Raw genomic sequence first — 25,430 nt, 5'->3', positions numbered from 1 at the left:
AACTCCTGGTGCAGAGGAAAGACCCATTGCAGTCCGACCAATCTGGGTTCAAATCTGGACTCTGTCATCTGCTGTGTGAGCTTGGGCAAGTTGCCTAACCTCTCTGAGCCTTAGGTCTCTCATCTGGAGGGGAGGGTTGCCTCAGGGATTAAATGAGTGGATTACAGAGCTACTGATTTGTGCCTGGGTGAATTCTATACCTGAGAGACTCTGGTTCCCCGAGATGAGGTGATAGGAAGCACGAGAGGGAGCTGAGGTGGCCACAGACACCCCAACACATGGGCAGCATGATGAGGACTGAGCAGCCTGGGAACCAAGCAGAGATGTTGGCAACTACTGCACCATCCTTTGTGGGGGCTTACTTGTGGGCCAGGCATGAGCTGAGTGCTGACACGTGTCCCTCATCTGACTGGCCTGTCACCCATCTATGGTCTTTCCACAGCTGGGAGTCTAGACCCAGAGAGTGAGGTACAGCCCAGGCCACCGTGAGAGTGCCGGTCTTGAGCCCTCGCGGCTCTGACTGGTGTGTGCCTGGCTATGGCCCGGCCGTGTCTGATGCTCCATGGAAGTGCCTGGGGGCTGCAGGGTGTGGCGGAAAGATGGGGGCTTTAGAGTCTGGAGGGGTGCTGGTTTCTAATCCAGGCTTTGCTTCCACCCACTGTGGCCCTCGGGAAGGACACTAACTCTCTGCAGGCCTTGGCTTGTCCATCTGTAAAATGGGGATGCTGTGTTGGCCTAGTAGGGTTGTCGTCTGGGAATACATCCTGTAGCCCCTGGTGTGCGCTGGCACTTAGGATGCCCGTGGGGCACAGAAGCTTCGGCGGGTGTGCAGGGCAGCTGTGCAGGCTGACCTGAGCCCGTGCCAGGCAGCTGGGCCCCGACTGCGCGTTGCTGAGTCCCCACGGCGCCAGGACTGTCATCAGGGCGAGAACAGCGATTTTCCTTACTCTGGAGAGCATTTTAGCTTTCTAAGGAGGGAGGTGTGCCCCTCGAGTGCAGCCCTCCAGGCTTGCTTGTCTTTGCCCCTCTGCAGTCCTGACCTTCCCGTCCCTTCTCCCCCCAGCAACATGTCCAACGCCTTGGCCAACGCGGCATGCCAGCGCTGCCAGGCGCGCTTCGCCCCTGCCGAGCGGATCGTCAACAGCAATGGGGAGCTGCACCACGAGCACTGCTTCGTGTGCGCCCAGTGCTTCCGGCCGTTCCCCGGGGGGCTCTTCTACGAGGTGAGGATGCACCCAGGACCCTCGGCCGGACTGCCGTGTCGGAGCCCGAATCCCCCACGCGCTCAGAGTCTGTGTGCTAGGAGCCCGTGGGCTGTGCCCAGCCATGGTCCTGACTGGTGACTGATGGGCAGTCACGCCAGGTCTTAGGCTTGCTGCACTTTGGGGGCGCATCCTCACGTATAAGGTGTGAACAGGGCCCCCTGGTGGCTATGGGTGCTGAAGGAGAGTCACCATTCATCCAGCCTCCTCTGGGTAGACTCTGGGAGGCCACAGGATGCAAACACCTTGCCCTGGTGGCACATACCCTCTCTTGGGATCAGACCGTGAACAGAATAAATATATGGTATATCAGATGGTGCTCAGTGCTCTGGGTATAGAGGATCTCGGGGTGAGGAGGGTGGGTGGCCAGGGAAGGTGATGTTTGAGCAGACCTGAAGGAGGTGAGGGAGCCATGCACACATCTGCAGGAAGAGCACTCAGCAGAGAGCACAGTCAAGTGCAAAGGCCTTGAGGTCAGAGCATGCAGGGAATTTGAGGTGCAGCAGGAGGCAGTCCGTCTGACATCTGAAAAGGACCACTCTCCTTGCTGTGCTGGGGAGAGACTGATGTGGGCAGGCACAGAAGTTGGAGAACAGGTGGGGCCAGAAGCTGGATTACTGAAAAAATCCAGATCAAGTGACGTGGTCTAGATCGGGCCATAATAGTGGCTCATAAGAGCAGATTGCTTAAATTTTCAATAAACTTGCCAGCTAGTGGCTAAACATAACTCTTAGTAAAAATTAAGTTATATAAATGTACAGGGAGATAAAATTTTATTGAAAACAAGGGTAACACATACTCAAAACTCACCATTTCCTAATTATTTTGTTACGTTTTCCTATCATCTATGCCTTCGAGGTTATTTGTCTATTGTACCTGGGTGGTGGAAACCGTACCCTGATGGCTGCCGCACATATCTGAACCCCATGCTGATGTCCTGTTGGGAGCTTGAGATTGTCCGTGGCAGGAAAAGTCACACCTTAGAAACTGGTAAATGCTACAGATCGGACCCCGCCTTCCAAAGGACTGGTTGGTCGTCATTTACCAGTGCACCAGTGGGGGGTGCAGTGGAGGTGGTGACCAGGGCTCAGAGGCTGGAGAGACTCGGAAGGTACAGCTGATGGGATTGACAGATGGGCGGCCATGCGGTGTGTGAGCTCCTCCTGGCCGTCGGAGGCTTCCAGCCTCCTGGGAAATGCTGGCCCACTGTAGAGGCACGGGGAGGGGAGGCCGAGCTCTGTTTGCAGTGGCCATGTGCCTAGAACAAAGCTTGGAGCACAGTAGGTGCTCAGGAAATAGTCATTGCTGAGTGAATTTCATGCCCTGCCACCTCTATGGGCCACTGGTAGGGCTGTATTCAGTTGTAGCCCGAGATGCTCATTTCAGAGAAGAGGACAAACTGACCTTTTTTAAAAGAAAAGAAAATTGTCAAGGGAGAAGAAAGCGGGGACAGGGTTTGGCCACACCTGGGGCTAGTGCAAGGGCCATCGTGCCCAGGCACATGGGGACGATGGCTGGTGCCCGGAGTGGCTCCTGTGCTGGCTGCAGGGCTTGGGGTTCTCCCTTAGGGCCCCATGTTTTTCCTGTGTCCCTCTTTCTGTCTTCCCTCTCCGGGTCTCTGGTGACCGCTGGGGGAAATGCCTTCTCACACAGAGAAGACACACAGGAAATAGGGCCAAGTGACATTTATAAATCAGACTTGATCCCAGCCCTCGGCTCGCTCCCAGCACCAGCAGGGCCAAGGTCTTGTGCAAATAGCCTCAGCTTTTGGAGGGCTGGCCTTGCCCAGTTCCGAGCTTCTCGGAGACCCCTCACTTTGCACACCCGCCCTGTGGAAAGGGCGAATTCCGGCTGGTTCCCTCCCATCTCCAGGCCTTGCCCCTGCTGCTGTGGGATGCCTTCCTCTCAGCACCTCCACCCCTTGCAGTGTTCCAGCTCCTTACCACCTCCTCCAGGAAGCCTTCTCTGGAAGGAGGGTTGGGTGCTGCACCCCGCTTCCTGCCGGTAGCAGTTGCACAAATTGGGGTGCTTGTCTAGCCTCCCCGAAGGCGGGTCCTGATCCAACAAAGACTGGCCAGCTGGGGGGAATAATGGGCATTTGCTTGAATTTTGTCTGCTGGCCCATTTGCAGTTCGAAGGCCGGAAGTACTGCGAACACGACTTCCAAATGCTCTTTGCTCCGTGCTGCGGATCCTGCGGTAAGGGCTGGATGCAGCACACTCCTCTGCACGCCTGGGGGTTGGGCAGGTGGATGGGAGCACAGGTGCTCTTCCCTGACCCCCTCTCTGAGCACCAGCTCTCTGCAGGCATCATCTCCCCCAAGCTCTGGGAGGGGAGCCCTGGGACCAGGCTGAGCTCAGGCGAGTGCCAGTGTGAGCAGGGCTTGGGAGGGGGCTGGGAGGGGGCTGGGAGTGGGGCGCACTCCTGCCTTAGCCAGCAGGGACCGATCTCTTCCAGGTGAGTTCATCATCGGCCGCGTCATCAAGGCTATGAACAGCAACTGGCACCCCGGGTGCTTCCGCTGCGAGCTGTGTGACGTGGAGCTGGCTGACCTGGGCTTCGTGAAGAACGCAGGCAGGTGAGGTGGGCCGGGGCTGGGTGGGAGGAGGGCCCTCACCCAGGCACTGCCTAGTGAGCACCGGCGAGGCTGCTAAGAGACCCCTGGTTTACAGGTGAGGGCTGGGGCTGGAGAGAGTAGGGCCTGCCCCAGGCCCGGGGGTGCTCCCAGGAGCTGGCTGACAGTAGGCAGCGAGGACGAAGGTGGCCGGAGCAGAGACCATCAGATGCAGTGGATGGACAAAGAGCTTTGGGTTATCACTACTGCCTGGCTACCCCAACCACCTACCTCCTTCCATGTACCCCTGGCTAAATGCTGCTGGAGAGAGACCACTCAACCAGGGGGCCCAAATTGACTCTGACATTCAGGGCACCCCGTGCTAGGGTTCCTTGGTAGACTAAGTCCCTGCCTTCCAGGAAGACGGCTCCTTTCTCCCCGCATTGCCTTTCTGCCCACCACCCTCCGGAAGCCAGGACGTCCCCTCCCACTTCCCCGAGGGGAAGGCTGTCCTCCCCCCCCCCCCGCCGCCCCCCCCCCCCCCCCCCCCGCCCTGCTCAGTCTCCACGCACCAGCACCATGAAGGCCCTGTCCCTGCTCCTCCCGAGGTCCTGCTCCTTCTAGCGGGGCTCCTGGCTGCACTCTATGCTCTCTTTCCCAGAGCTGTGCTCCCACCGCGATTGTATGCTGCCTGTCCCAGAGCCCTAGCTAGCTCCTCTCATGTGCCCCCCACTGCCAGTCTGCTCGGCCCCCACGACCTCCCTCTGCTTGCCAGACCCATGGGTCACTGCTGGTCCTCTCGGCCTCTCAGCAGGCTTCCTGGCAGCTTTTCCTTCTTGCTGAAATGCCTGCCTTTCAGGCGCCCAGGACCCTGGAAACCAGGGCTCCTGGTTTCCTCCGCTTCCTGCCCGTGCCGGGTCCTCGCCTCTCCTGACTTACCTCTCTCCCCCTGTCTCTCCATGTTGGCTCTCTGGGGGCTCGGCACATGGGCCTCATCTCTGTCCAGAGTCCCAGAGCTCTGATTGGCATGCAAGTGCTGGACGATTCAGACGCATACCTCCACCCCAGACCTTTCCCTCGGGTTCTCAGCCTCGTGGTGTCCACTGGGCATCCCAAATACAACAGTCCCCAACCAAACTCTACTTTCTCCTCGGCTGACCAGCAGGTCTCCCCGTGCCAGTGACGATCGCCGCCCACCCTCGGTGTCTGACTCCCCTGCCCTCTCCTACCCTGTCGCTTCTTTGTTCTCTGCCACCGCACCCCTTGCTCTGGATCGCACCCATTTGCTTGCTCCATGTTGCCTGGTGTCAGTCTTGGTGTCTGTAGGCCCCTGGGCAGGAGCCTGTCTTGTTGTCTACATGAGGGGCTGTGGAGGGCAGATGGTATCACAGGGGTCCCGTGCTGATCAGGGGTGGCCCGCCGGGTGTGGGCCTGAGCGAGGCCTCTTTCTTCCCAAGCTACAGCTCACACTGAGCCCCCGCCCCTGGGAGGCTAGAAGCGCTCAAGGAAGGAAAGGGCTCCTGTGAAGGAAGTGTGGCCCCTGCTCAGAACCTTCTAGCCCGGGGCCAGCCCTCTGAGGCCCATGATGCAGAACTTGACTGTCCACGTGGGGCAGGCCTGCGTGGGGCTGTCAGAACCAGAGGCAAAAGCATGTGCCGCCTGGCCTAGCCTGTCTTCATGTCCTCTTTGTCACTCTTGGGTGGAAGCGAGGAGAAGTTCTGGGAAGGGAGTAATGTCAGCCGAACACAATAACCTTCAGAATCTTCAAGTAGAGTTATGTTTATGATCAGTGTGATCAGGTACAAAAAGGAACCTGCTAGCGTGGAAGGTTGGCCCTCTACAGCTGGGAGAGCCACTTGGGAGGGAGCAGGGCTAATGACAGCCCTGCTGGTCTGGGTTAGTGCCACACAAGGCCCCATGCCAGGCTCAGGCTCCCTGCTGGAGATGTCCTGAGGCAGGGACAAAGCCCGGCTCCCCCCCTGTCTGCCCACCCATGCTGTATGCTGGACCAACTCAAGAGGGATCAGGCAGCTGCCGAGAAGGCGTGGGGATTGTCGGGCCACGTGTAGGGATCAAGGACACAGCATTGAGATGATGAGCCCATAGGCCGCATTTGTTGGATGTCACCTGGTGGCCAGCCCGAAATGTACTTACAACACTCAATTGTAAGTTATGGGCCACGTCCCCTAAACTCAGGGGTCATCTGGCAAAGGTGCCACCCAGGGAACTCAAACCCCATCCCCCTCCACCTGGATTCCCGCACCCCCCTTCTCTTAAGTCATTCGCCGCTGCCTTGGGGGCTCTTTCTTCAGAGCCCTGCTGCCTTGTGGTTCTTGTGGTGGGAAGGAGGTTGGGAGTCTAGCAAGCAGCCCTTGGGAAAGAAAGACACTCATTGTTCAGGAACATTCCTCTGGCCTCCTTGCCCCCCCTTTGCCACGGGGTGAAGTCATTGAGTATCTAGTAACTGCAAGTGAGCAGGGCCAGCACAGTCTCTGCAGAGGGGGTGGCCGATTGGTCCCATCAAGGGGTGTCCTTTTTTAGGGATTTGCACATCAGATAAGACAGAACCGGGTGCTGAGTTCCGCCCTTGGAGAGAGTGGCAGTGGCTTGCTGGGAGAAGGTGGACTTCTCCTTCACGAGTCTGGGTGGCATGCACCCTGGCGGGGGATGGGGTGTCTTTCTGAAGACAGTGTATGGCGGTGGGCCCCAGGTTTGGCATCCTGGGGCTCACAGCTCTGACCTGGCGCTCAGTGAGCTCTCATTGGTTTTCCCTTCAAAGCTGGGGGGCGGGCCTGAGAGCCTTTTGCCACAGATCAGGTTGCACAGGGCATCGCGGAACTTCTCGGCCACAAAGAAGTACATGACCGGGTCCAGCGCCCCGTTGAGGCTGGTGAGGCAGGAGGTGATGCGGTTTCCCAGGGCCAGGATGCGCTGGGCGGCGCATGAGGTGCTGCTGCCGTGGTAGTGCAGCACGTAGACGGAGCGGTGGACATGGTAGGGCACGAAGCAGACCAGGAAGATGGTGAGCACCATGGCGATCATGCGGACCGCCTTGTTCTTGAGGCGCTTCTCCACGCGGGGGCCCTGCCGCAGGCTGCGGATGATCAGCAGGTAGCAGGTGACGGTGGTGACAAAGGGGAAGGTGAAGGCCACGGCCAGGGACACGAGGGCGTGGTGGGAGGCCTTCTCCCGGTACAGCTGCAGGCAGACGACGGTGTGGTTGGTCTGCACGGTCTGTGGGCTCACCAGCAGCGGGGCCATGGCCACGGCCACCACCACCCAGAGGAAGGCACAGGCCAGGTGTGCGTAGAGGGGCCTGCGGAGCTTGAGGGACTTGACGGGGTGCACGATGGCCAGGAAGCGGTCAGCGCTGATGCAAGTGAGGAAGTAGATGCTGGCGTACATGTTGAGGTAGAAGAGGAAGCCGGTGAGTCGGCACGGGATTTCCCCAAAAGGCCAGTGGTTCCCAGAGAAGTGGTAGACGAGGCGGGTGGGCAGGACCAGCACGCAGGACAAGTCGGCCACAGCCAGGTGCATCAAGAATACGTTGGCCGGGGTGCCTGACTTGTGGTCCCGGATGAAAAGCCACAGGGCCAGGGCATTGCCAACAAAAGCCAGGATGAAATCCAGGAGGTAGAAGGAGGCGAAGAGGACGTTCTCCAGGGGCGTCTCCTGGCCGCATTGCTCTGCTGTGGCCAGGGAGGCATTGGCGGTCAGACCTGGGGAAGCCACCTCCGGGCCATTCATGCTTCAGCCGGAAGCAGAGCCGGGGGACGAGCCTGGAGGGAACAACCAGACAGGTTCCAGAGCCTGGGACCTGTGAAACCTCTTAGCTTGGCATCGCCTTGGGGACTACTGAGGGCACCCACCGTGTTCATCTGGGGGAGGATATGTGTCAGAGGCTTTCTGAAGCTCAGCAAAAAGCAAAAATGAAGCCAGGGCCCGGAGCTTGCCAGGCTGCTGCTGGGGCCTGCTTCCCACTGGCTACTGCATCCCTGCTGGGCACACAGGAGCCCGGGCCCTGGGCTGCGTGCCGTCCCAGAAGTCCACTCTCTCAGACCATGGGGAGAGTGAGGAGTGAATCCCCTCTGTCTGGGCTCTGGGATGGAGGGACGGGCCCCCTATTTTCTGCCGTGCTCCCCAGGTGTGCTTTCTAAATGGCAGGGGTGGTTCGAGGGGCCCTTGAGCTCCACTCCCAATGGGTGGGTGTGTGGGTGGGTAGATCACCCCTTTCTTTCTTCCTCCCTCCCTCCCCCCCTCCCCCTCCCTCCCTCCTTCCCTTCCTCCCTTCCTTCCTTTCTCTCTCTCTCTCTCTCTCTTTTTCTCTTTCTTATTGATTTATTTATTTGAGAGAGAGAGGAGAGAGCCCAAGTCGGGGGAGGGGCAGAGGGAGAGAGAGTCCTCAAGCAGACTCCCTGCTGAGCACGGAGCCCAACGTGGGGCTCGATCCCAGGACCCTGAGATCATGACCTGAGCCGAAATCAAGAGTTGGACGCCCAACCAACTGAGCCACCCAGACGCCCCTAGATCACCTATTCCTGAGAGCTTGGTGTGCAGAGCCTCGCCCTTGCAGGGTGAACTCTGCTCACCCGGAGTCCTGGCACCCTTCTTGGCCCATCCCCCGCAGGCCTTGTGGCACTTCCCACCAACTGCAGTGCCAAGTGTGTCACTGCTTTATGCCTCTCTCCTGCCAGCCCCTGCCACCCAGGAGGGCGTCACCAGCAATATAGTGGTGGGCAGTTTCCTGGGAGGTCAGAGGCCCCTCAGGCCTTGATCCCAACGTCTCTCAAGCTTTCTGGACTCAGCCTACGAATTCCATTCTGGACATCCTAATGTGTGGAGACCTGTAGTTTAGAAAGCCCTGCACTTGGGCCTCAGGCCAGTAGGGGGGATTTTACTGCCTGGAGTAGTTTAGCAACCAGGAGGCAGATTCTTTCCTAGGAGAGGAAGAGCTATTTTTCCCAGAGGTAGTGAGACTGGCTATGGTCTTCCTGCCGAGTCCGGCAGCCCCAGAGAGACCTGGGGCCCAGGAAAGCCGCCTGTGTCTGCCTGGCCTCCCTGGCCTGGTTTACCCACACCCGAGGGAGGCCGGCTTCGAGCCCTGCCATAGACCATTTGTAGCCGGCAAACCCCGGCTCTGGGTGGGTGTTCCCTGCTCCCTCCCTGACAGAGGAGCAGACTCCTGTGTTGATTTAGGTGAGCTCAAGAGATCCAAAAAGGAGAGAGAAGCTCCCAAATACCCTGCCTCCCTCACCAGCGCTGGGAGTGGGAGGCGAGGGCGGAAGAGGGACGGGCATCAGGGCCAGCGCAGCCTCCACCCTGACCCTGCGCATCCTGCATCCCTGAGCTGCCGCCAGCCCCTTATTCTCATGCCCGGCAGACTCTCACACATACAGGCTGTGGTGGTGGCATGGTCAGGGCTGATGTCCTGGCTGAGCCTGGCTCTGTACTGAGCAGTCGGGAGCTGGAGCGAGTTCTCTGCAAGCGTGTCCTGGCCTCGCTTCCCCCAGGAAGCATGGTGGCAGTTCTGATAGCACGGCAGCCCCTCGAGGAGGCGGAGGAGGCTGGGGGCCATCTGCAGGCATGGATGAAGAACAGAGGCGTGCGGGGAGGGCCCGGCACACACTCCTCTAGAAGACGGAGCAGGGCAGGTGGTCCAGATCATGGGTATGCTGGGCTGTCAGGCCGGGCAGCAGCTTGACCCTCCCCATCAGGCTTCATCAACCACCACTGGGGTCCTGTAGGCACCCCCCCGGCTCCCGGCAGCACACACATGGAAGGGTGAGGGCCGGCTGCCTGAGCAGGACAGAACCAGGGGCAGTGCGGGTATGTGGCAGACGGCCAAGTAAAGGGGGTTACTTTCCTAATAAGGTCACATTTTAGTTATTGAAAGGATCCAGGGAAGTTCCCTTGACCGAATGATCTCCCCTGCTCCAGAGCGGGGAGATCCGATACAGAGGTTATTGTCCTGCTGTTTCCAGGTACATGCGACCCGAGGGGTTGTTGCCAGGGCAGCCCTGGCTGCTGGGAGAGGGGATGGGGCCAAGGGAGGGAAGGGTGGTGTGGAATCCGGGGCTCGGTTCCCCCTGCTCTGGGCTGCCCCTCACGCCTGGACTCTGCCCGTCAGTGCAGTTGTCTCCCGGCCCCTCCGTGAGGGCTGCTCGCGGGTGCTGGTTACCCACGCTGCCACTCTTAAGAGGCAGGCCTCGGGAGCCTCCTTTTATGGATTAGGGATTAAAAAGTCAGGGCTTAAAATCAGCTAACTTGCCTAAGGTCATTTGGCCAGGGACAGTGGCCCTAGATTTGGCAGTCAGCTCAGGGACACCTAGCAGGGATAACGAGCACCTCCCAGAACACTGCCTTGCCTCTGGGGGCTGCTGGGGGCCAGGGGCCAGAGCTGGGAGTGTGGCTTGGCCTCAGGGCTTGGGCTGGAATTGCCTCTCAGGCTCAGTGGCACCTCATTGGGGTCTGGCCCCAGGACTGGTGCTGTAATTTTTGGCACCCGGTGCAAAATGAAAATGTGGGGCCCCTTGTCCAAAAAGTAGGAGTTTCAAGATGGTGACCGCAGAGCATTAAATCGATTGTGGGGCCTGCCTGGCTGCCCGGTTGGTGGTCGGGCCAGCAGCTGGCTGGCTGCCTCCTGCACAGCTGCCCCCCGCATCCCACCACCACGGAAGGTCGCATGCACGGTGCTCTCTCTGGGATCTAGACTCAATTTTGAAATGCTTTTGGGCTTGTTTCTGGTTTGTTGAGGTTTCTTTACTCCTCCCATCATAGGAGTTTTGATACTGACTTTTGCCCCAGAATGGGTCCCTGCTTCACTATGCGTATCCTAGACATGCAAGCCTCGGCCTGCCCTCACTGGCTCGTCTGTGGTACTGCTCAGAGCAGCGTGGCATGGGCACATGGAGGGCGCCTGGGCCTGGACATCGGGGGATCTGGGGCTGTGGGTCTGGCAAGCATCAGGGGGCAGGTCTTGGGCCTCGGTGGAGGGGAGGAGTGGGCGGGTGTGGCCACAGGAAGAGGCCTAAGGTGGCAAGGCTGTGGTGGGGGGGCATGGCAGTTCCCTCGCATGGGCTGACACCTCTTCTTCCCTGCTCCTTCTTCTGGCTCCGGGTGGCCTAGTGGTGGAGAGCATGGGTGCTGATTCCAGCTGACTGTCATTGCAGCTGAGGGACTGTGCACGGGGCACTCGCCCTCTGCAAGCCCCCGACCCTGGGACAGGAATACCACCTGGTGGGACCTCTGTGATTCAGGCCAGGGCAGCCTTCGATTAACAGGTTATACCATTATCCCAGAGAGTGTCTCCAGGACAGGGACACCCCATCCCTGCCCGCGCTCTGAGTTTGCCTCTGCTTGGCTCCTGAACCCCCTGCCTGCCCTGACCGGGCTCTGGTCCTTACCTCTCACAGCCGGGTCCAGGTGCGAGGGCAGGAGGGCTGCGGGGTGGCAAGTGGGCTGTGGCCAGTGGGTGGTGGCACTGCCGGTGGGCTCCGTGCAGCTGTGGTCGAAGGGCTGGCTATTTAAGGAGAGGAGGGGAGGCCGCAGCCCCTCTGGCCCTGAAAGGCCGCTTCATTCCGAGAGGTTCCTTGTGTGGTGGGCCACTCCTACGGCTGTCTCTGCTGCCACTGGGTCGTGAATATTTCAGTGTGTCCCAGCCCGCGTGTCCCCCCCGGCCCCCCCAGCTTGGCCACTGAGCGTCACAGAGGCTGAGTGTGTGACTGTGTTGGAAGCCGTGGAGTGGGCGCGGGCTGGGCGGGGGGACTGGCCAGGCCTGACGGAGACAAGAGGACGTTTCAGCACAGGGTAATTTCCTACCGTTGGGGGGCAGGGAGCGGCTGGCCGCCATGGCAACGGGCCTGGGCTCCTAAGCCTGCTCGGGGACTGTAGAGGGGGTCTTGTGAATGGGGAGGCTGGGAGGTTGAGGAGCCTTGTTTGGTCGAATGAGAGGGGACTCTTTCAGGACACTTGCTGTAGGGTCCTTGTGTCTTGCCCCATATAATGAGGCTCCGTTCGGACGTGCGGAATAAATCATGGCCTTTCTCTTGAGCGGGGCACAGCTGCAGGCCGCCTCATAATGGGGCGCTGTCTGTGCCTGTGGGGATGCCGCTTAGCCCACGAGGCCTGGCCCTTACCTGGGCGGGCTCCTCCTCTGGACAGGAGGCCTGTGAAGACGACCACTGCTGCCCACTGCCTAGGAGTCCCCAAGACTCATCCTGGGGGTGGCTCGAGGCTGGGGGGTTTGGGATGTGGATGGTGGCTGCTCCTGAGACCAAGCAAGCAAAGCTCGTTTCCCCCCGTCTTTCCCCAAATGATATATACAGTAACACAGGGAACCAAATCACCACGCCCAATCTCGAAAGCCCTTTGCAGTTTTTAGTTAAAACATTAAAAAAATGTACATAGCTATCATTGGGAAGTAACTACCATGTGTACTATCTTAAATCTGTTTTTCACACAGTCCTGTGCAGTTGGGATTATTGCCCATTTTACAGATGAGGGAACAGGCTCAGAGAGGTGAAATAACTTGCCAGGAAGTGGCAGAGCCAGGATTTGAACCCAAGCATGTGTCGCTCCAAAACTTATGATTTGTGTGTGTTAATGTTTTGGTTCGTTCTGGTTTTCTGTTGCACCTTGATGCCGGAATTCTTAGGTTCCATCTTCATTCTACCTAGAAAAGAATTCTGCAGTTTGCCTTTAGATCTGGTGTTGGGATCTGGTCTGTTGAAAAGACATTGCCCCGTGTGCCTGGGGGACTCAGTCAGTTAAGCGTCTGCCTTTGGCTTAGGTCATGGTCTCAGGGTCCGGGGATCGAGTCTTGCATCAGGCTCCCTGCTCAGTGGGAAGTCTGCTCCCCCTTCCCCACAAATAAATAAACAGAATCTTAAAAAGAAAAGACGTTTCCCATCTGGGGTTCCTTGTGGGGCACTGGGCTCCACAATTTGGTCTTGGCTGGGAGCCAGTGGGGTTCGCAGGCGAGTGACCAGAGCCCGGCCCCTCCCCTGTGCTGCCCCGCGTGGAGGTCTGAAAGGACCGGCTCACACGGATTTGATATGAGGGTGTGTGACTGGCTACTCCTGTTGTTGGGTGATGGCAGATGGTAGCTGTGAGGGCATTGATCATTGCAGCAGAATTCTGGGGAGTTGTGCTAATGTCTCTAGCTTTGAAATGAAAGTTATTCCATATGACTTGAGTGTTGTTGTAATGCTAAGAGTAGTCACCAAAATTGGGAGTGGGGTCATAGGGAATAAATACTGTGTCTGTGACAGAGACACAAGCAGGTGGCGGGTGTGGTGTGGACAGGGTGAACCACAGTGATCTGGCGGCTGGGGGAGCAGCTCTGCTTGGGCCTGCTGTGGCAGGGGGTCTGGGTGGCTGCAGGGGTGGGGATCTGGGGACCAATGGGGCAAAGCCTTAGTCAGGGAGATGAAGACTACAGCGACAGGCCACGTCTGTGTCCCGTGGGTGGGTGGAGTCAGGTGGCCCCGGTGAGGGGACTGGCCTGGCTGTATTGTCATGGGAGATGGTACCCACTGTCTCTTGCCTTCCTCTCTTCTACAATCATTCATTCACTCACGTACCAGAGACTCAGCCTGAGCTGCTACCCTGTGTGGCACACAGCCCGGAGCCAGTCAGCAGCTTAACAAGTTTACCGGGCACTCATTTGGGCCCCTGGGTCTTCCCACCTGCTGGGGAGAGAAGACACAAATAAGGCAAGCAGACAGCAGTGTTAAGCTGCGGGGAATCCAGACCCCAGTGAGGTGGCAGACGTTGTGGTCGCAGCCATGGACAGTGAGTTGGCCTCCCTGGCATCTAGGATCTGCCCATCACACCTGGTTGGAGGATCCTGAGTCTGACAGTTAATCTCTTAACTAGATTCCTTGATCTGCCTATAAAAGAGGCTGACTGTGGGTACCAGGTCCCCGTAGAGAGGCTCCCTGTGGATGGGCGCCTGGGAAGGCAGGAAGGGAGGGCCCGGATGCATCAGGATAGCTTACAGACTGGGGTGGCAGGTGGGGGATGGGAGTAATGGATTGGGGCCTCTGTACATCTTTGCTTGGGGACCCTGAATCTAAATTCCTGCCACCTTTGAGGCACAAGGAAACAGAAACCATGTTGATTTCTCTCTCAGTAGAGACCACAGCTGTTGCCCGATGCAGGGAGTAGCATCAGAAATTACTCTGAGGTCTTTACAAAAAAGACTCTGTAATGATAATTCCTGGGTTTGGGGGCCTCTGTCTGACACAGCTGTGCTTGTCTTTGGAGACAGAAAGCCTGTAGATGTACGGGTCTCTCTTTGTCTGACAGACCCCAAAGGAAGGGGGTGTGCAGGCCAGACAGACCTGGCCCTCCTTGGCCGCTCTGCTGGGCACAGTGGGGTTTTCGAGCTGACAGTCACTATTCAGTTACGCACCCATGTTCAGAGACATTTGAAAAATAAAATTAATTTTTCAGCAAATGGCAGTGAAATGTCTACTCTATTCCATATGATGTCCTAGGCTCAGAAAAAGTGGGGAGAAGAAAACTATCCTCAAGTTAGACGATCTGTATGGCACTTGGTGTAAGGCTGCCTCCCTCAAGAGTAACTACAACCTTCCCATGCTTAAGATGCTTAATACATACCTTAGCAGAATCTTGAAAAGTCCAGAGATCCAAAGAGCCCTCCGAGCACCACGCAAGAAGATTCATCGCAGAGTCCTGAAGAAGAATCCACTGAAGAACCTGAGAATCATGTTGAAGCTAAACCCATATGCAAAGACCATGCGCCGGAATACCATTCTTCGCCAGGTCAAGAATCACAAACTCCGAATGGATAAGGCAGCAGCAGCCTTAGAAGCCAAATCAGATGAGAAGGGGGTTCCAGGCAAGAAGCCTGCTCTGCCATCCAAACACCAACATTCTGGTGTATTTCTTTCTAGTCATTTTCCAGTGCCCCTTCCATTTTCCATTTTCCAAAGTCCCCTTTTGAGAGGGCACGTCTGTAGCCTTCCTGGCCCCAGGATTATTTAGCTAGCTTTTCTGGACCACTCGCTGAGCCTCTGGAAGCTTATGGGCATTGTTAAAGCTGCAGGCAGGAGTCCAGGGGTCTCTTCTCCCAGGAGGTGGACCATGCTGTCTGGGGAGGGGGAGAGGGAGTGGGCAGTTGGCCCCTAATACCTGCCTCACTTCCCACAGGCACCTGTGCCGGCCTTGCCACAACCGGGAGAAGGCCAAGGGTCTGGGCAGGTATGTCTGTCAGCGGTGCCATCTGGTCATCGATGAGCAGCCCCTTATGTTCAAGAATGACGCCTACCACCCGGACCACTTCAGTTGCACCCACTGCGGGTATGTGCACGGCTGAGTCCCTGGGCCAGGGGCAGGTGGTGAGCCGGGTGGGACCCCCACCTGGGGCAGTGATGGGACAGGAGGGGTGGGCAATTGGAGAGGGGGTGCAGGGCGGACATAGAGGGCATCGCTGCAGGAAACGCCTCTCTCCAGGCCCCTGTTCAGGGAGCCCTTGCGTGAGGCCCCGCTGGATGAGGGAGGGCTGGGCCCCTGGAAGCTGGGAGGGAGGAATCATAGGCTTGGAGGGCCAGGGCAAGGAGGAGGGGTTGGTGCTGGTGTTGGAGAGGGGAGGAGAGGGGAAAGAAGCTGCAGAGCATTCCCTCATCCCTGTCCCAGACACCCAGTCTGGTGCGGAGGAGCCAGAGAACAGATCTGCTTCTCAGAGGGCCTGACAATGCACAACACAGACTGCCTTCTGCGAGGCCTGTGCGGGAATCTTGTGCCCCGGGGCCTGTCTGGGGCACAGGAAGTCCCCGAAGAGCCCAGAGATCAAAGAGCCGCCTGCCCTGGGCACTGTGTTGGACTGGAGCGGGGCCTCTCCGGAAGCTGCTCCCTGGGGCTGGAGGGGCTGGTGGGACCCGCCAGCGCCAGCGCAGGCCCTGCAGAAGGGCAAGGATGTCACCTGGGGCTCCTCTCTGTCTTCCAGGAAGGAGCTGACTGCAGAGGCCCGAGAGCTGAAGGGTGAGCTCTATTGCCTGCCCTGCCATGACAAGATGGGCGTCCCCATCTGTGGGGCCTGTCGCCGGCCCATTGAGGGCCGTGTGGTCAACGCACTGGGCAAGCAGTGGCACGTGGAGGTGAGCAAGGCCGGGGAAGGGGGCTCACTTATATTCGGAGTCTGGCCCTGCAGCCCCTCCATGCTCCCACCCCAGGCCATGTGGCTTGCTCCTGGCAGGGACCTTCCTCCTGGGTGCTGCCCCTCCTCGTGCCTGGCCTCTACGGGAGCCAGGAGACCTGAGTGCACAGGCCACGGTCAGGCAGCCGTGCCCACCTTCTTTCCTCCCCGTCCTGGCCTTCTAGAGGATTCCAAAGTCATGAGAAAACCTTGGGGACAGTCTGTCTAAGACACCCTGTGGGATTATGGTTGGCAGAACTGGCTGTGCACAGCCTCACGTAGACGTGGAAGCTGGGCGCACCTGCTGGCTGAGCTCCTCAGGTGTGTCTGCCTGCATTACCTGGAACATTCACCTCTACACTATGGGCTCTAATGGTCTTACAGACACTCGTTGGAAGGGAGGCTTGTGTTCCCTGATGCCCTGACTAGGTCTGTGTCCCAGAAGCTCTGTCTTGGGTTCTGATGCAGGCCCTGGTCCCCGGCCCCCACGAGGAGGGTGAACCCCCACACACCATAGGAACCGGAAGATGCTGCCGCTCAGTGACCCAGGGCCTGCAGGGGATGCCCACGGGAAGCAGACACATGCAGCCTTCTGTGGGGGGGGCACCCTGCTTATAACAGAGCGGCCCTAGCGGGGAGGGCGCACAGTGCACCAGGCACCTCACCAGCACCTGACGGCTTGGGCCGAGGTTGCTGAGGTGGGGAGCAGCCCTGGAGGGAATGGTGATGCGTGTCACTGTGCACCAGGGAAGGACTGGGGTCTGCTGACTCATGGGCGGTCCGTGGAGGTGTCAGCCCCACGGCCCAGCAGTGAGGCCAGTGAGGCACCCCATCCCCTATCTCCCGGGGTGGGGGTGAGGCTCCAGCCCTGAGCTGCCCTGCCTGCCCCTCTCCTCTCAGCACTTTGTCTGCGCCAAGTGTGAGAAGCCATTCCTGGGGCACCGGCACTACGAGAAGAAGGGCCTGGCCTACTGTGAGACCCACTACAACCAGGTAGGGCCCGGGGGGCAGAGGGTGGATGGGCAGGGTCTGTGGAGGCCCGGGTCTGGAGGGCGGCTGTGGGGCCGTGGGGAGCCCTCAGGGAGGTGATGTGGGGTCAGTGACCAGAATGCTGCAGGCACCCATCTGGGTAGGAGAGGACGGGGAGAGCCCCTCCAGAGCCTGTGGTGGGTGTGGAGGCTGGGCTGTGTGCTCAGTGCCATTTGAGACCCTGGCCCAGACCTGCTGTGGGGACTGAATGAGAGCACTGTGTGAGGTCCTGGGCTCATGGGGGTGGCATATGCTGCCATCCTTCCCCTTTCTGCCAGTCCAGCAGATCTGCCCAGTTGCTGTGGTCCAAAAGTCAGGGGGTACGGCCCTGGCCCGTCCCTCTCACCGACGCCAGCCGGAGAAACGGGGCCTTCCTGGGAACAATGCCTCAACCTGCTGTTGTCCCGGGGTGGTGATTCTGATGGGCCAGGGGCGCCCTCACCTCAGGCCTGAGACTGCACCCTGGCAGGAGGGACCCAGGAGTCTCGGGAGGATGCTTGAGAGCAGCTGTTTGGGGTGGGATGGGGGCCAGGTGGCAGCCTGCCACAAGTTTGACACCTGCTCTGTCTGCAGCTCTTTGGGGATGTCTGCTATAACTGCAGCCATGTGATCGAGGGTGATGGTAAGGCTCCTCTGTCCCTGGCCGCCCCCCCCCCCCCCCCCCCCCCCCCCACCGCGCGTGCCTGAGGCTGGCCCTCTAGCATGTGGGTCCTGCCGCTGCAGGCCTGGCCGGTCCTGAGCCAGCCTGGGCCTGCTCAGCCTGCCCACCCCCACCCCCACAGTGGTGTCAGCGCTCAACAAGGCCTGGTGTGTGCATTGCTTCTCCTGTTCCACCTGTAACAGCAAGCTCACCCTGAAGTAAGTGGTGCCGGCCTCCTGGGGTGTCCAGGGTGGGCGGAGAGGGACCTGCACTGCCTCTGCCTCCTCCTGGAGCCTGTCACGGGAGCTCAGATTTGGGTAGGCTTCCCAGGGGCTCGTCATCAGGCTTTCCCTGGGTACCTGCTGTGGTCAGGCCCTGGGGATGCAGTGGCAGCAAGGGGCAGCCCCAGCCCCACGGAGGCAGATCGAGGGGCCACCAGGGCAGGGTGAGAGCAGGAGCGACGTGAGCCTCCAACACACCAGGGAAGACACTGGGCTCTGAGGAGGGAAGGGCATTCCAGCTCAGGGAACAGCATGTTTGAAGGCAGAGGGGTCAGAACCACAGGAGGTGCAGAATGGCTGGAGCTGTGAGGTGAAGTGGAGCCCAGGTTTCTGAGGCCAGCAGGGAGTTGTGGACGGTTCTGGAGTACCAGAACCTTCTGGGAGGGAAAGGAGGCCTGGAGGCCTGATTCCTTGTCAACCGTGACCCCTGGCCAGAAGCTCACCCTGGGACCTGGACTGCTGTGGGCCAGGGGCCAAGGGAAGCCCCCTGCTCCGCCTCTGTAGGCTGAGTTGGTGGGGCCCGGGGGCTCTCCTGACTGCTGGACCTCCTCCGCAGGAACAAGTTTGTGGAATTCGACATGAAGCCTGTGTGTAAGAGATGCTATGAGAAGTTCCCACTGGAGCTGAAGAAGCGGCTGAAGAAGCTGTCGGAACTGGCCGCGCGCAAGGCCCAGCCCAAGTCCGTGGGCCTCAACTCTGCCTGAGCGGCTCCTGCCCGCCCTCCGCCTCCACGCCATCCCTTCCTGCTGGTGCCCCCTGCCCTTCGCTGCCTCCACTCCTCATCTCTGCTCCCTGTCTGTGGCCTCCCCCTCCTTCCTTCCTTCTGCCCCTCCTCCTCTCCTGTACCTCTTCCCCCCTCCCCTTCTTTCCCTCCCCCACCTCGTTCCCCTGCTCTCTTTGCTCACCACCCCGTTTTGCCCCTACTCCCTCCTCCCCAGGCCTCTCTTCTCTCCCTTGCTGTGGGCTCCTCTCTTTCCTTCTGTGCAGTCATGGGGCAGATGCAGGGCCCTTGAGCCTGTGACAGGCCTGTGCCCACAAGCCTTAGCTCCAGGTTCTCCGTGAGTGAATTAGGGCCTGGGGTCACCTGGCCCTGCTCATGGGCCACTGCTCCCAGCCCCGCTCATCCAGACCTGTCCCATTCCTTTAGGGGCACCCATTAGCTCACATCCTTCTGTGGGAGCTTGGCCAGCCTCCACCCCATAGTGGTCCCACTGTGCACACATGGCCCTGGGGAGGCCACAGCCAGGCAGCTGCTCCAGCCCCGTGACCCTGGCCATGAGGAGGGGGGCCTCTGGGGAACCACCCTTTGACCCTTGTTGACACACTCACCCAACCAAGTAGGATCCTTGTGCTTAAACTGCAACTGCACCCCACAAATCATTCTCGGAGGGACAAGGACCCCCCCACTCCCACCATCACTCAGGAGTCCTCCTTCCTGAAATCTGGCCTTGGCCACTCCACCCTGGGCCAGGGGCCACTGTGGCTCCCTGAAGCTCCTCTGTGGTCCCCGCAGCACCTCGGGCTCCCTGCTGCCTACACCCCCCCCCCACCAAGGGCACATGCTGATTCTCTGGGTGCAGCTGACCGGGGGCCAGAAGGTAGTGAGGTTGGGTGGGTAACTCATTCTGACCCTCCAGGGCCAGCACAGGAACTGGTGCTTGCATGATGAATGAAGGCTTACCTAGACGACCACATGGCCGGTGTGGGTTTTGGCATGGGAGTGAGCAGGTGAGGCAGCAGCCCCCATGGACATACTGCTTTGGGGTCGTTGAATACTTAGAGAGATAGACACCGAACAGGACAGGTGAGAGAGATGTCCAGTTAGGAACCAGCTCTTGTTGGCAGGGCCAGGCTGCCATTGCGCCTTGGAGACCAGTCCAGCCAGAAACCTTCAGTCCACGAAGGCTGGCCAGGTGGGTAGGATGGAGCCCGCCAGCTTGGTGGGGATGAACCCAGGCCACTAAGGCCGTGCATCCAGCTCTGCTCACACCTGGGCACAGGCTGGCCTTCGCGTGAAGCCAGCAGCCAGAGAGCAGGCAGGCCTGGCCTGCACCTGCACCAGGCCCTCCTGGGAGCAGTTATGTGTCCCAGTGCCCTGTGGGGGAAGGAGAAAGGTGTGCAAAGGGGCCTCATAGGAAGAGGTGGGAGGGAGGGGAAAGCAGATGAAGGGAGGAGGGAGAGACCAATGAAGTCATTCACTGAGAATGGAGTTGTCATCCAGGCATCCCCAGAGAAGTCACAATGCTTTTTGCTTTTTCTGGAAGAGACCTTTTGCTGGCCAGTGCCTCCTAGGCCTCCTGCCCACCTGACCCGCCTTCTCTAACACATTGCACACTGCTTCAGGAATTTTTATTGAACATTCTTGGGGGAGTCCTTTCAGCCATCCACTCATCAACCTGGAGGCCTGGCACTCCCGGCCCCACCCTGGGCTCCCCAATTTGGCCTCCATGGTCAGCCCCTCAGGAGAGGAGGCCTACCTGGTGGGCTGAGGGATGTGGGTGTGTTCTGGAGAGAGGGCAGCATGAAAGGCTGCCTGCAGAGGGCAGGCTCTGGGCCAAGAAGAGGGCCTTAGGGAAGTGCCACCAGGACCCCCAATTGGGAAGGGTAAGTGAGTGGGCAGGCCAGCTCCCGGTGCTAAGGATCGGCCTGGGCTGGGGCCTGGGAGCCCCGCTGCTTGTTCATGGTGCTCAGGAGCTGCTGCACGTACGAGGTCAGCAGGTCATCCATCTTGTAGCCCTGGACAGGGGAAGGGTGGGGTTGGAGGCTGTGAGGGGCAGCAGCGGTGCCCTGCTTCTGCCTCAAGGACACACTGGACAGGAGGTGAAGAGGTGAGCAGGGCTCCTGCTACTGAGAACAGAGTCCTCCTCCCTCCTCAGAGTGGCCCAAGACCACAGGAGGCCCACACCAGGCCTTGCCACCACAGTCCCTGGATGACACTCCCAGCCTTTCTCTTGCTGCTCCCCCTTCCCAGACTCTGCTGGCCCAGCCTGGCCTAGCCCACCCTGGGCACAGGAAGCCTGGCCCTCATCGTAAGCCACTTCCCTGGTGGCAGTCTGGGGTCAGGGTTAGGGAAACGTAGTCCCTGGTGCCTCTGTGTGCTGTGTGTCTGGGTTGGGGGAAGGGACCTGGGATGCCCAGGAGGCCCCCAGGTCTGGGGCTCACCAGAGAGGTCTCACACAGCAAGCGGCTGCCCCGGGCCAGGCTCCCCAGCGCCATGTGGAAGTAGGTGCTGCCACTGCTCCAGCTGGAGATCTTGGTGAAGGGGTAGGTGGAGAGCAGTTCCTGGGAGGCAGAGTGGGCAGGGCGGGTAGGACCCAGCTGAAGCCCAGGGGGCCTAGGGGCCCCGAGTCTGAGCTGCTGCTCTGGGGTCCTCCAGAGCCCACGGGGCCGTGTGAGTGGGGGACAGAAGGGCAGGGGTGTACCACCTGTGCGGGGGTATGGGACCCTGGCAGCTTCCCCAGCCCTGCCCGGGCCCTGCTGCTACCTTGGTCTTGGGGTGGATAAGCAGAACCCCGTGCCGGTTGATGGCGATGAGGATGATGTCCGGGTAGGAGGGCTCTGAGGTTTGCTGGGGAGGGGGGCACCGTGGTCATAGCCCAGCCAAGGAGGCCAGGGGGCCACCTCCCTGAGGCACACACATGCACACACATGCACACGTGCTCCTTCCAAACCAGGTGGCCAGGCCCGCCCCTAGATGTGAGTTGAAAGAGGAGCTAGTCCCTTCCCCCAACCCAGACACACTAGCCACAGAGCCGGGTGAAGCCTACCTTCACCTCGAAGAAGGCAGACCCAAACGTGGGCCACCGGCAGATCCATTTGAGGAAGGCCACTTTGGCCTCCTGTACTGTCTTGTCCTTGTGCTTGTCATAGGCCAGAAGGATGTTCTGGGGGACGTAAGGGCCAGTGAGGGCCTGAGTGGGGGCCAGGGCCTGAGCAGGCCCTCCACACAGGGTCCCTGAGGCCCCAGTCCAAAGTAGCACCTGTGTGCCTGTGGCCAGTCTGGAGGCCACTTAGAGCCACACTCTGTGTCCTCTGCACACAGAGAACCCATCTCTGAGGTGCTGTGGACAGCATGGGGAAGGGCTGACACTCACAGACCCAGCATACCCTCCATGCCCAGAATGTGCTCATCTTGCCCAGGTGGGGCCCAGCCCCCAGGTACCCCAGGGCCCCCTCCCCAGCTGCATCAAAGACCTTTTTCCATTCCTCCGAGGACATTAGACGTGTGAGGTTCTCAGGCACAAGTTCCCGCAGGATCTTGGGGATACTAGCTAGCTGGGACCGGTCATTGTCAAACTGGGCCTTGTAGATGAGGCCTGCCAGGTGGACAGCATCCTCCCGTGCACACTTGTGGAACCCACGAAGGTACTTGGGCAGCTCCTGAGTGATGGACACGTTGGCTTTAGGCAGCTGCCCCTGACCCTTCGTGCTCAGGTGGCAGGGGACAGAGGGGAGGGTTTCTGGCAGGGGCAATGACCATCAAGTCAGGGCTGGGCTCCCGGACGTCTCACCGTGGAGGTGGTGGCCTGCCCTACCCCTGAGTAGTCGGGACCCTCCGTTCCCCCTGCCCCTTCCCAGCAACCACACTGCAGGCGCTGGTATAGTCACTGTCCCCAAAGGCTGTCCCTCTGCTCCTGGCTGCGGAACCCTCAGGGGTTCAGCCTGCACACCACACGGGGCCTCAAGGGCCTCCAGAAGCCCCTGGAGGTTGGGGGGCGTGCCCCGGAGCAAGGCGGCTGGGAGCTGCTGCTTCCTGTACTACCTCTCAGGGCGCGTACGTGACGGAGTGAAGGCGGGCCCAGATACCCACCAGGAGAGGGCCCACCCAGGTACCTGGTGGTAATGAAGTATGGTGTCTGCGTTTATGTCCTTCCCCGGGGTCACGTTGAGCCACAGTTTCCGCATGAAGTACACCCGGTAGGGGAGCGTCACGGGGGCCCCTGGGCAGGGGGTGGGCAGTGAGCACCAAGGCTGACCTCTGGCCCAGCAGGCACTTGGACCTGTGCTCCCCTCCCCCTCTTGTGGCCAGGGCATTCTGCCCACCCCCCCCTGGAGCACAGGGCCTGCAGCACCCGCGCCTTGATGTACCCCCAACCCCGCATCACTGCTGTATTTGCTCCTGCGGCCTCCCCTGCTGGAAAGCCTCATCCCCTCTTCCTCCCTGACCCCCGACTCTTCCTCATCCTTCAGGAGTAGTGTAGAGGCCACCCCCTCCAGGGTGTCAGGCCCCCACATAGCCTTCATCGCCGGCAGTCCAACCATCTGTTCTAGGCCTCGCCCCGTGCCCTGCCCCTGCCTGCCTGGCCCGAGGTCTAGCCACAGCCATGACCCAGGGGATATAAGGGGGAATGAATGAATGAATGGGCAGGGGCCATGCAAGAGGTGCCAGGGGAACCTTCTGACCCTGGCCCAGGAAGGCAGACTGTCCCTCCCCCACCCCCGCCCCCTCCATCCCAGCCACATCCCTCCTTCCTTGCCCCCACGCTGCTCCCCTTACCTTCTTTCTGGGGTTTGTTTTTCTTCACCCAATCAGACACTTGCCGCAAGGAGTCAAAGAAGAAGTCTCCCTCCTTCTGGCTGATGACCTGGGGTGGGTGGGGAGGAAGGCAGAGGGACGTGTGCAGGTAGAAGGGCTGCCAGGGGAGAGCCCTCCTGGGGGTGCCAAGGGCCTGTGTCCGGCCAGGCCATCTATGGCCTGGGAGGGTGGGCGCCGCTCAGAGTTGGCTCTCACTTGCCCCCACATCGTGCTGCTCCATAAGCTCACCTCCCTTCATCCTGACAGCCCGTGTGCAGTGAGGGGCCTGGCCCAGTACACGGGGGAGAATGCCACATACACCAGACACATGCCCGCCTTTCCCGCCACCCCTGGCCCAGCCAGCCGACTGCACCTTGTCAGCGATCTTGATGAAGAGGCTGCAGCCTCCCCAGGAGGCCAGCTGCAGCCTGGTGATGACGCTCTGGCATACGTCCCGCACCCGGCTGTAGGTGCCCACCTCCAGCATCTGGGCGGAGAGGCAGTGGGTAAATGTCTCAGGACGAGGCTCACAGCCTTACAACCTGGTGCTTGTTTCTCCTTAAGACTGGCAGGAGGGGTGCCTGGGTGGCTCAGTCGGTTGAGTGTCCAGCTTGTGATTTTAGCTCAGGCCATGATCTCAGGGTCCTGAGACAGAGCTCCGCCTGACTCCATGCTCAGCAGGGAGTCTGCTTGGGATTCTCTCTCTCTCTCTCTCTTCCCCTGTTTCCCTGCCCTTCCCCCTACTCCTGTATGCTCGCACATGAGCTCTCTCTTTCTCTCTAAAATAAATAAATAAATCTTACAAAAAAAAAAAAAAAAAGAAGGTTGGCTAGACGTGCCATAGTCTGAGAAGGAGAAGCCTTCCCTTCTAGAAAACTGGCCCGGGGGCGCCTGGGTGGCTCAGTCGGTTAAGTGGCTGCCTTCGGCTCAGGTCCTGATCCCAGAGTCCTGGGATCGAGCCCCGCATCGGGTTCCCTGCTTAGCGGGGAGCCTGCTTCTCCCTCTCCCACTCCCCCTGCTTGTGTTCCTACTCTCGCTATCTCTTTCTGTCAAATAAATAAAATCTTTAAAAAAAAAAAAAAAGAAAAAGAAAACTGGCCGGATGCTTATGTTATTCGGTCAGAGTTGTCTGTCTTGGGGCCCAGGGGGCTTGGCCTTTTGAACTTGCTTTGAGAGCCCTGCAGCCAGACTGTGGGAACTTTCCTTATCGGACCCACTGTCCCCAAGACCATAAAGACTGCTGGGAGAGACTGCAAGGGAGCATGGTCCGCAGCCCCCCTCTGCACCTCACTGCTGCCATGTGGCTGGAGCCCTTTCCACACAGCTGGGGCCTCATGTCTCCCCTCTGTCCTTCGCTGCCCCAGAAGCCAACAGGGGCTTGGTCCACAGGCGCGCCTAAGGGCAGCACCTCTTCCCCCCACGCCCAGGGTAGGGTCAGAAGCCCGTGGGGGCTCCATGCCCCGGCACTTGGCTTTGCTGCCTACCCTTGTGGCCTCCTCTCTCCTGCACCTTGGCCAGGAGTGCCCCCTAGACCTGTGGGACCTCCTGCCACACTAGCAGCACCCTCTGCGGGGTAGACCCTCCCTGTGCTGGCCTTGAGCACCTGAGGGTGCAGGGCAACTCAGTTAATGTCTGATGGGCCGGGTAGGAGCCGGTGAAGCTGAGAGGCCCACTCTAACTCTAAAAACAGTGTCAGTCTGTTCCTTTTGGCCCTCCATGGGTAACCATGGTGCGGAGGGACTTTGCTGGGGGCTGCAGGCTAGGAGCCTGGGAAGCCAGTTCCTCAGGCGGGGCGGATAGGGGCTCACCTCGCTAGTGTCGTTGGGGAAGTAGATCTTGTGGCAGATGCGGGAGATGTTCTGCTCCATGGCCTCCACCTCCACCGGGTGTGGGGGCTGCTTCCGGGGTCCTGTCCTAGAGCAGGACAAGGCTGAGCACGCCACCCTGCTTACCCCCAGCCCAGCCCAGCCCAGGCCCCAGCCACCCCTG

The 25,430-nt window shown here is 59.8% G+C and overlaps 3 protein-coding genes across 13 annotated transcripts in view; 1 reads left to right on the top strand and 2 right to left on the bottom strand.

Moving 5' to 3' along the window:
* The window catches only part of LIMS2 (LIM zinc finger domain containing 2), a 37,838-nt gene extending 18,223 nt beyond the window's left edge, over positions 1 to 19,615 (top strand). For 3 of the 6 annotated variants that reach the window (XM_073885492.1, XM_073885487.1, XM_025855288.2), the window contains exons 2-10: positions 1,064 to 1,223; positions 3,394 to 3,460; positions 3,720 to 3,840; positions 14,992 to 15,141; positions 15,788 to 15,938; positions 16,877 to 16,969; positions 17,579 to 17,627; positions 17,788 to 17,863; positions 18,483 to 19,615. In XM_073885492.1, the coding sequence (XP_073741593.1) occupies positions 1,064 to 1,223; positions 3,394 to 3,460; positions 3,720 to 3,840; positions 14,992 to 15,141; positions 15,788 to 15,938; positions 16,877 to 16,969; positions 17,579 to 17,627; positions 17,788 to 17,863; positions 18,483 to 18,630 (1,015 nt within the window). In that variant the 3' untranslated portion in view covers positions 18,631 to 19,615. The remainder of the gene's footprint in view (positions 1 to 1,063; positions 1,224 to 3,393; positions 3,461 to 3,719; positions 3,841 to 14,991; positions 15,142 to 15,787; positions 15,939 to 16,876; positions 16,970 to 17,578; positions 17,628 to 17,787; positions 17,864 to 18,482) is intronic. The other 3 variants (XM_073885507.1, XM_073885495.1, XM_073885502.1) reach the window with 3 other exon arrangements.
* GPR17 (G protein-coupled receptor 17) lies at positions 3,847 to 12,103 on the bottom strand. 2 transcript variants are annotated; one of them, XM_073885515.1, is made up of 2 exons: positions 11,220 to 12,103; positions 3,847 to 7,633 (listed from the first exon to the last, which is right to left on the bottom strand). In XM_073885515.1, exon 2 carries the CDS (start codon positions 7,561 to 7,563, stop codon positions 6,544 to 6,546), a length of 1,020 nt encoding a protein of 339 aa, XP_073741616.1. In that variant the 5' UTR covers positions 7,564 to 7,633; positions 11,220 to 12,103; the 3' UTR covers positions 3,847 to 6,543. The 2 variants fall into 2 exon arrangements, with proteins under 2 accessions (XP_073741616.1, XP_073741613.1); XM_073885512.1 differs by having other exon boundaries at positions 3,847 to 7,595.
* A 788-nt stretch (positions 19,616 to 20,403) lies between the features above and the next one.
* The window catches only part of MYO7B (myosin VIIB), a 98,140-nt gene continuing 93,113 nt past the window's right edge, over positions 20,404 to 25,430 (bottom strand). For 4 of the 5 annotated variants that reach the window (XM_073885476.1, XM_073885461.1, XM_073885472.1 and 1 more), the window contains 9 exons: positions 25,250 to 25,355; positions 23,815 to 23,928; positions 23,424 to 23,511; positions 22,760 to 22,866; positions 22,121 to 22,306; positions 21,694 to 21,810; positions 21,411 to 21,494; positions 21,089 to 21,208; positions 20,404 to 20,662 (listed from right to left, as the gene is read on the bottom strand). In XM_073885476.1, the coding sequence (XP_073741577.1) occupies positions 20,561 to 20,662; positions 21,089 to 21,208; positions 21,411 to 21,494; positions 21,694 to 21,810; positions 22,121 to 22,306; positions 22,760 to 22,866; positions 23,424 to 23,511; positions 23,815 to 23,928; positions 25,250 to 25,355 (1,024 nt within the window). In that variant the 3' untranslated portion in view covers positions 20,404 to 20,560. Of the gene's footprint in view, positions 21,209 to 21,410; positions 21,495 to 21,693; positions 21,811 to 22,120; positions 22,307 to 22,759; positions 22,867 to 23,423; positions 23,512 to 23,814; positions 23,929 to 25,249; positions 25,356 to 25,430 lie in introns of all 5 variants that reach the window. The other variant, XM_073885466.1, reaches the window with a different exon arrangement.

This window comes from Callorhinus ursinus, unplaced genomic scaffold, assembly GCF_003265705.2.
Source record: "Callorhinus ursinus isolate GAN/ISIS: 27379988/994484 unplaced genomic scaffold, GSC_fseal_2.0 scaffold2, whole genome shotgun sequence".
Classification (NCBI taxonomy): domain Eukaryota; kingdom Metazoa; phylum Chordata; class Mammalia; order Carnivora; family Otariidae; genus Callorhinus; species Callorhinus ursinus.
This window is presented reverse-complemented; position numbering and strand designations above follow the sequence as displayed.

Excerpts from the sequence above, each read along its gene's own strand:
- GPR17 (XM_073885515.1), bottom strand. The coding sequence starts at position 7,563 with ATGAATGGCCCGGAGGTGGCTTCCCCAGGTCTGACCGCCAATGCCTCC.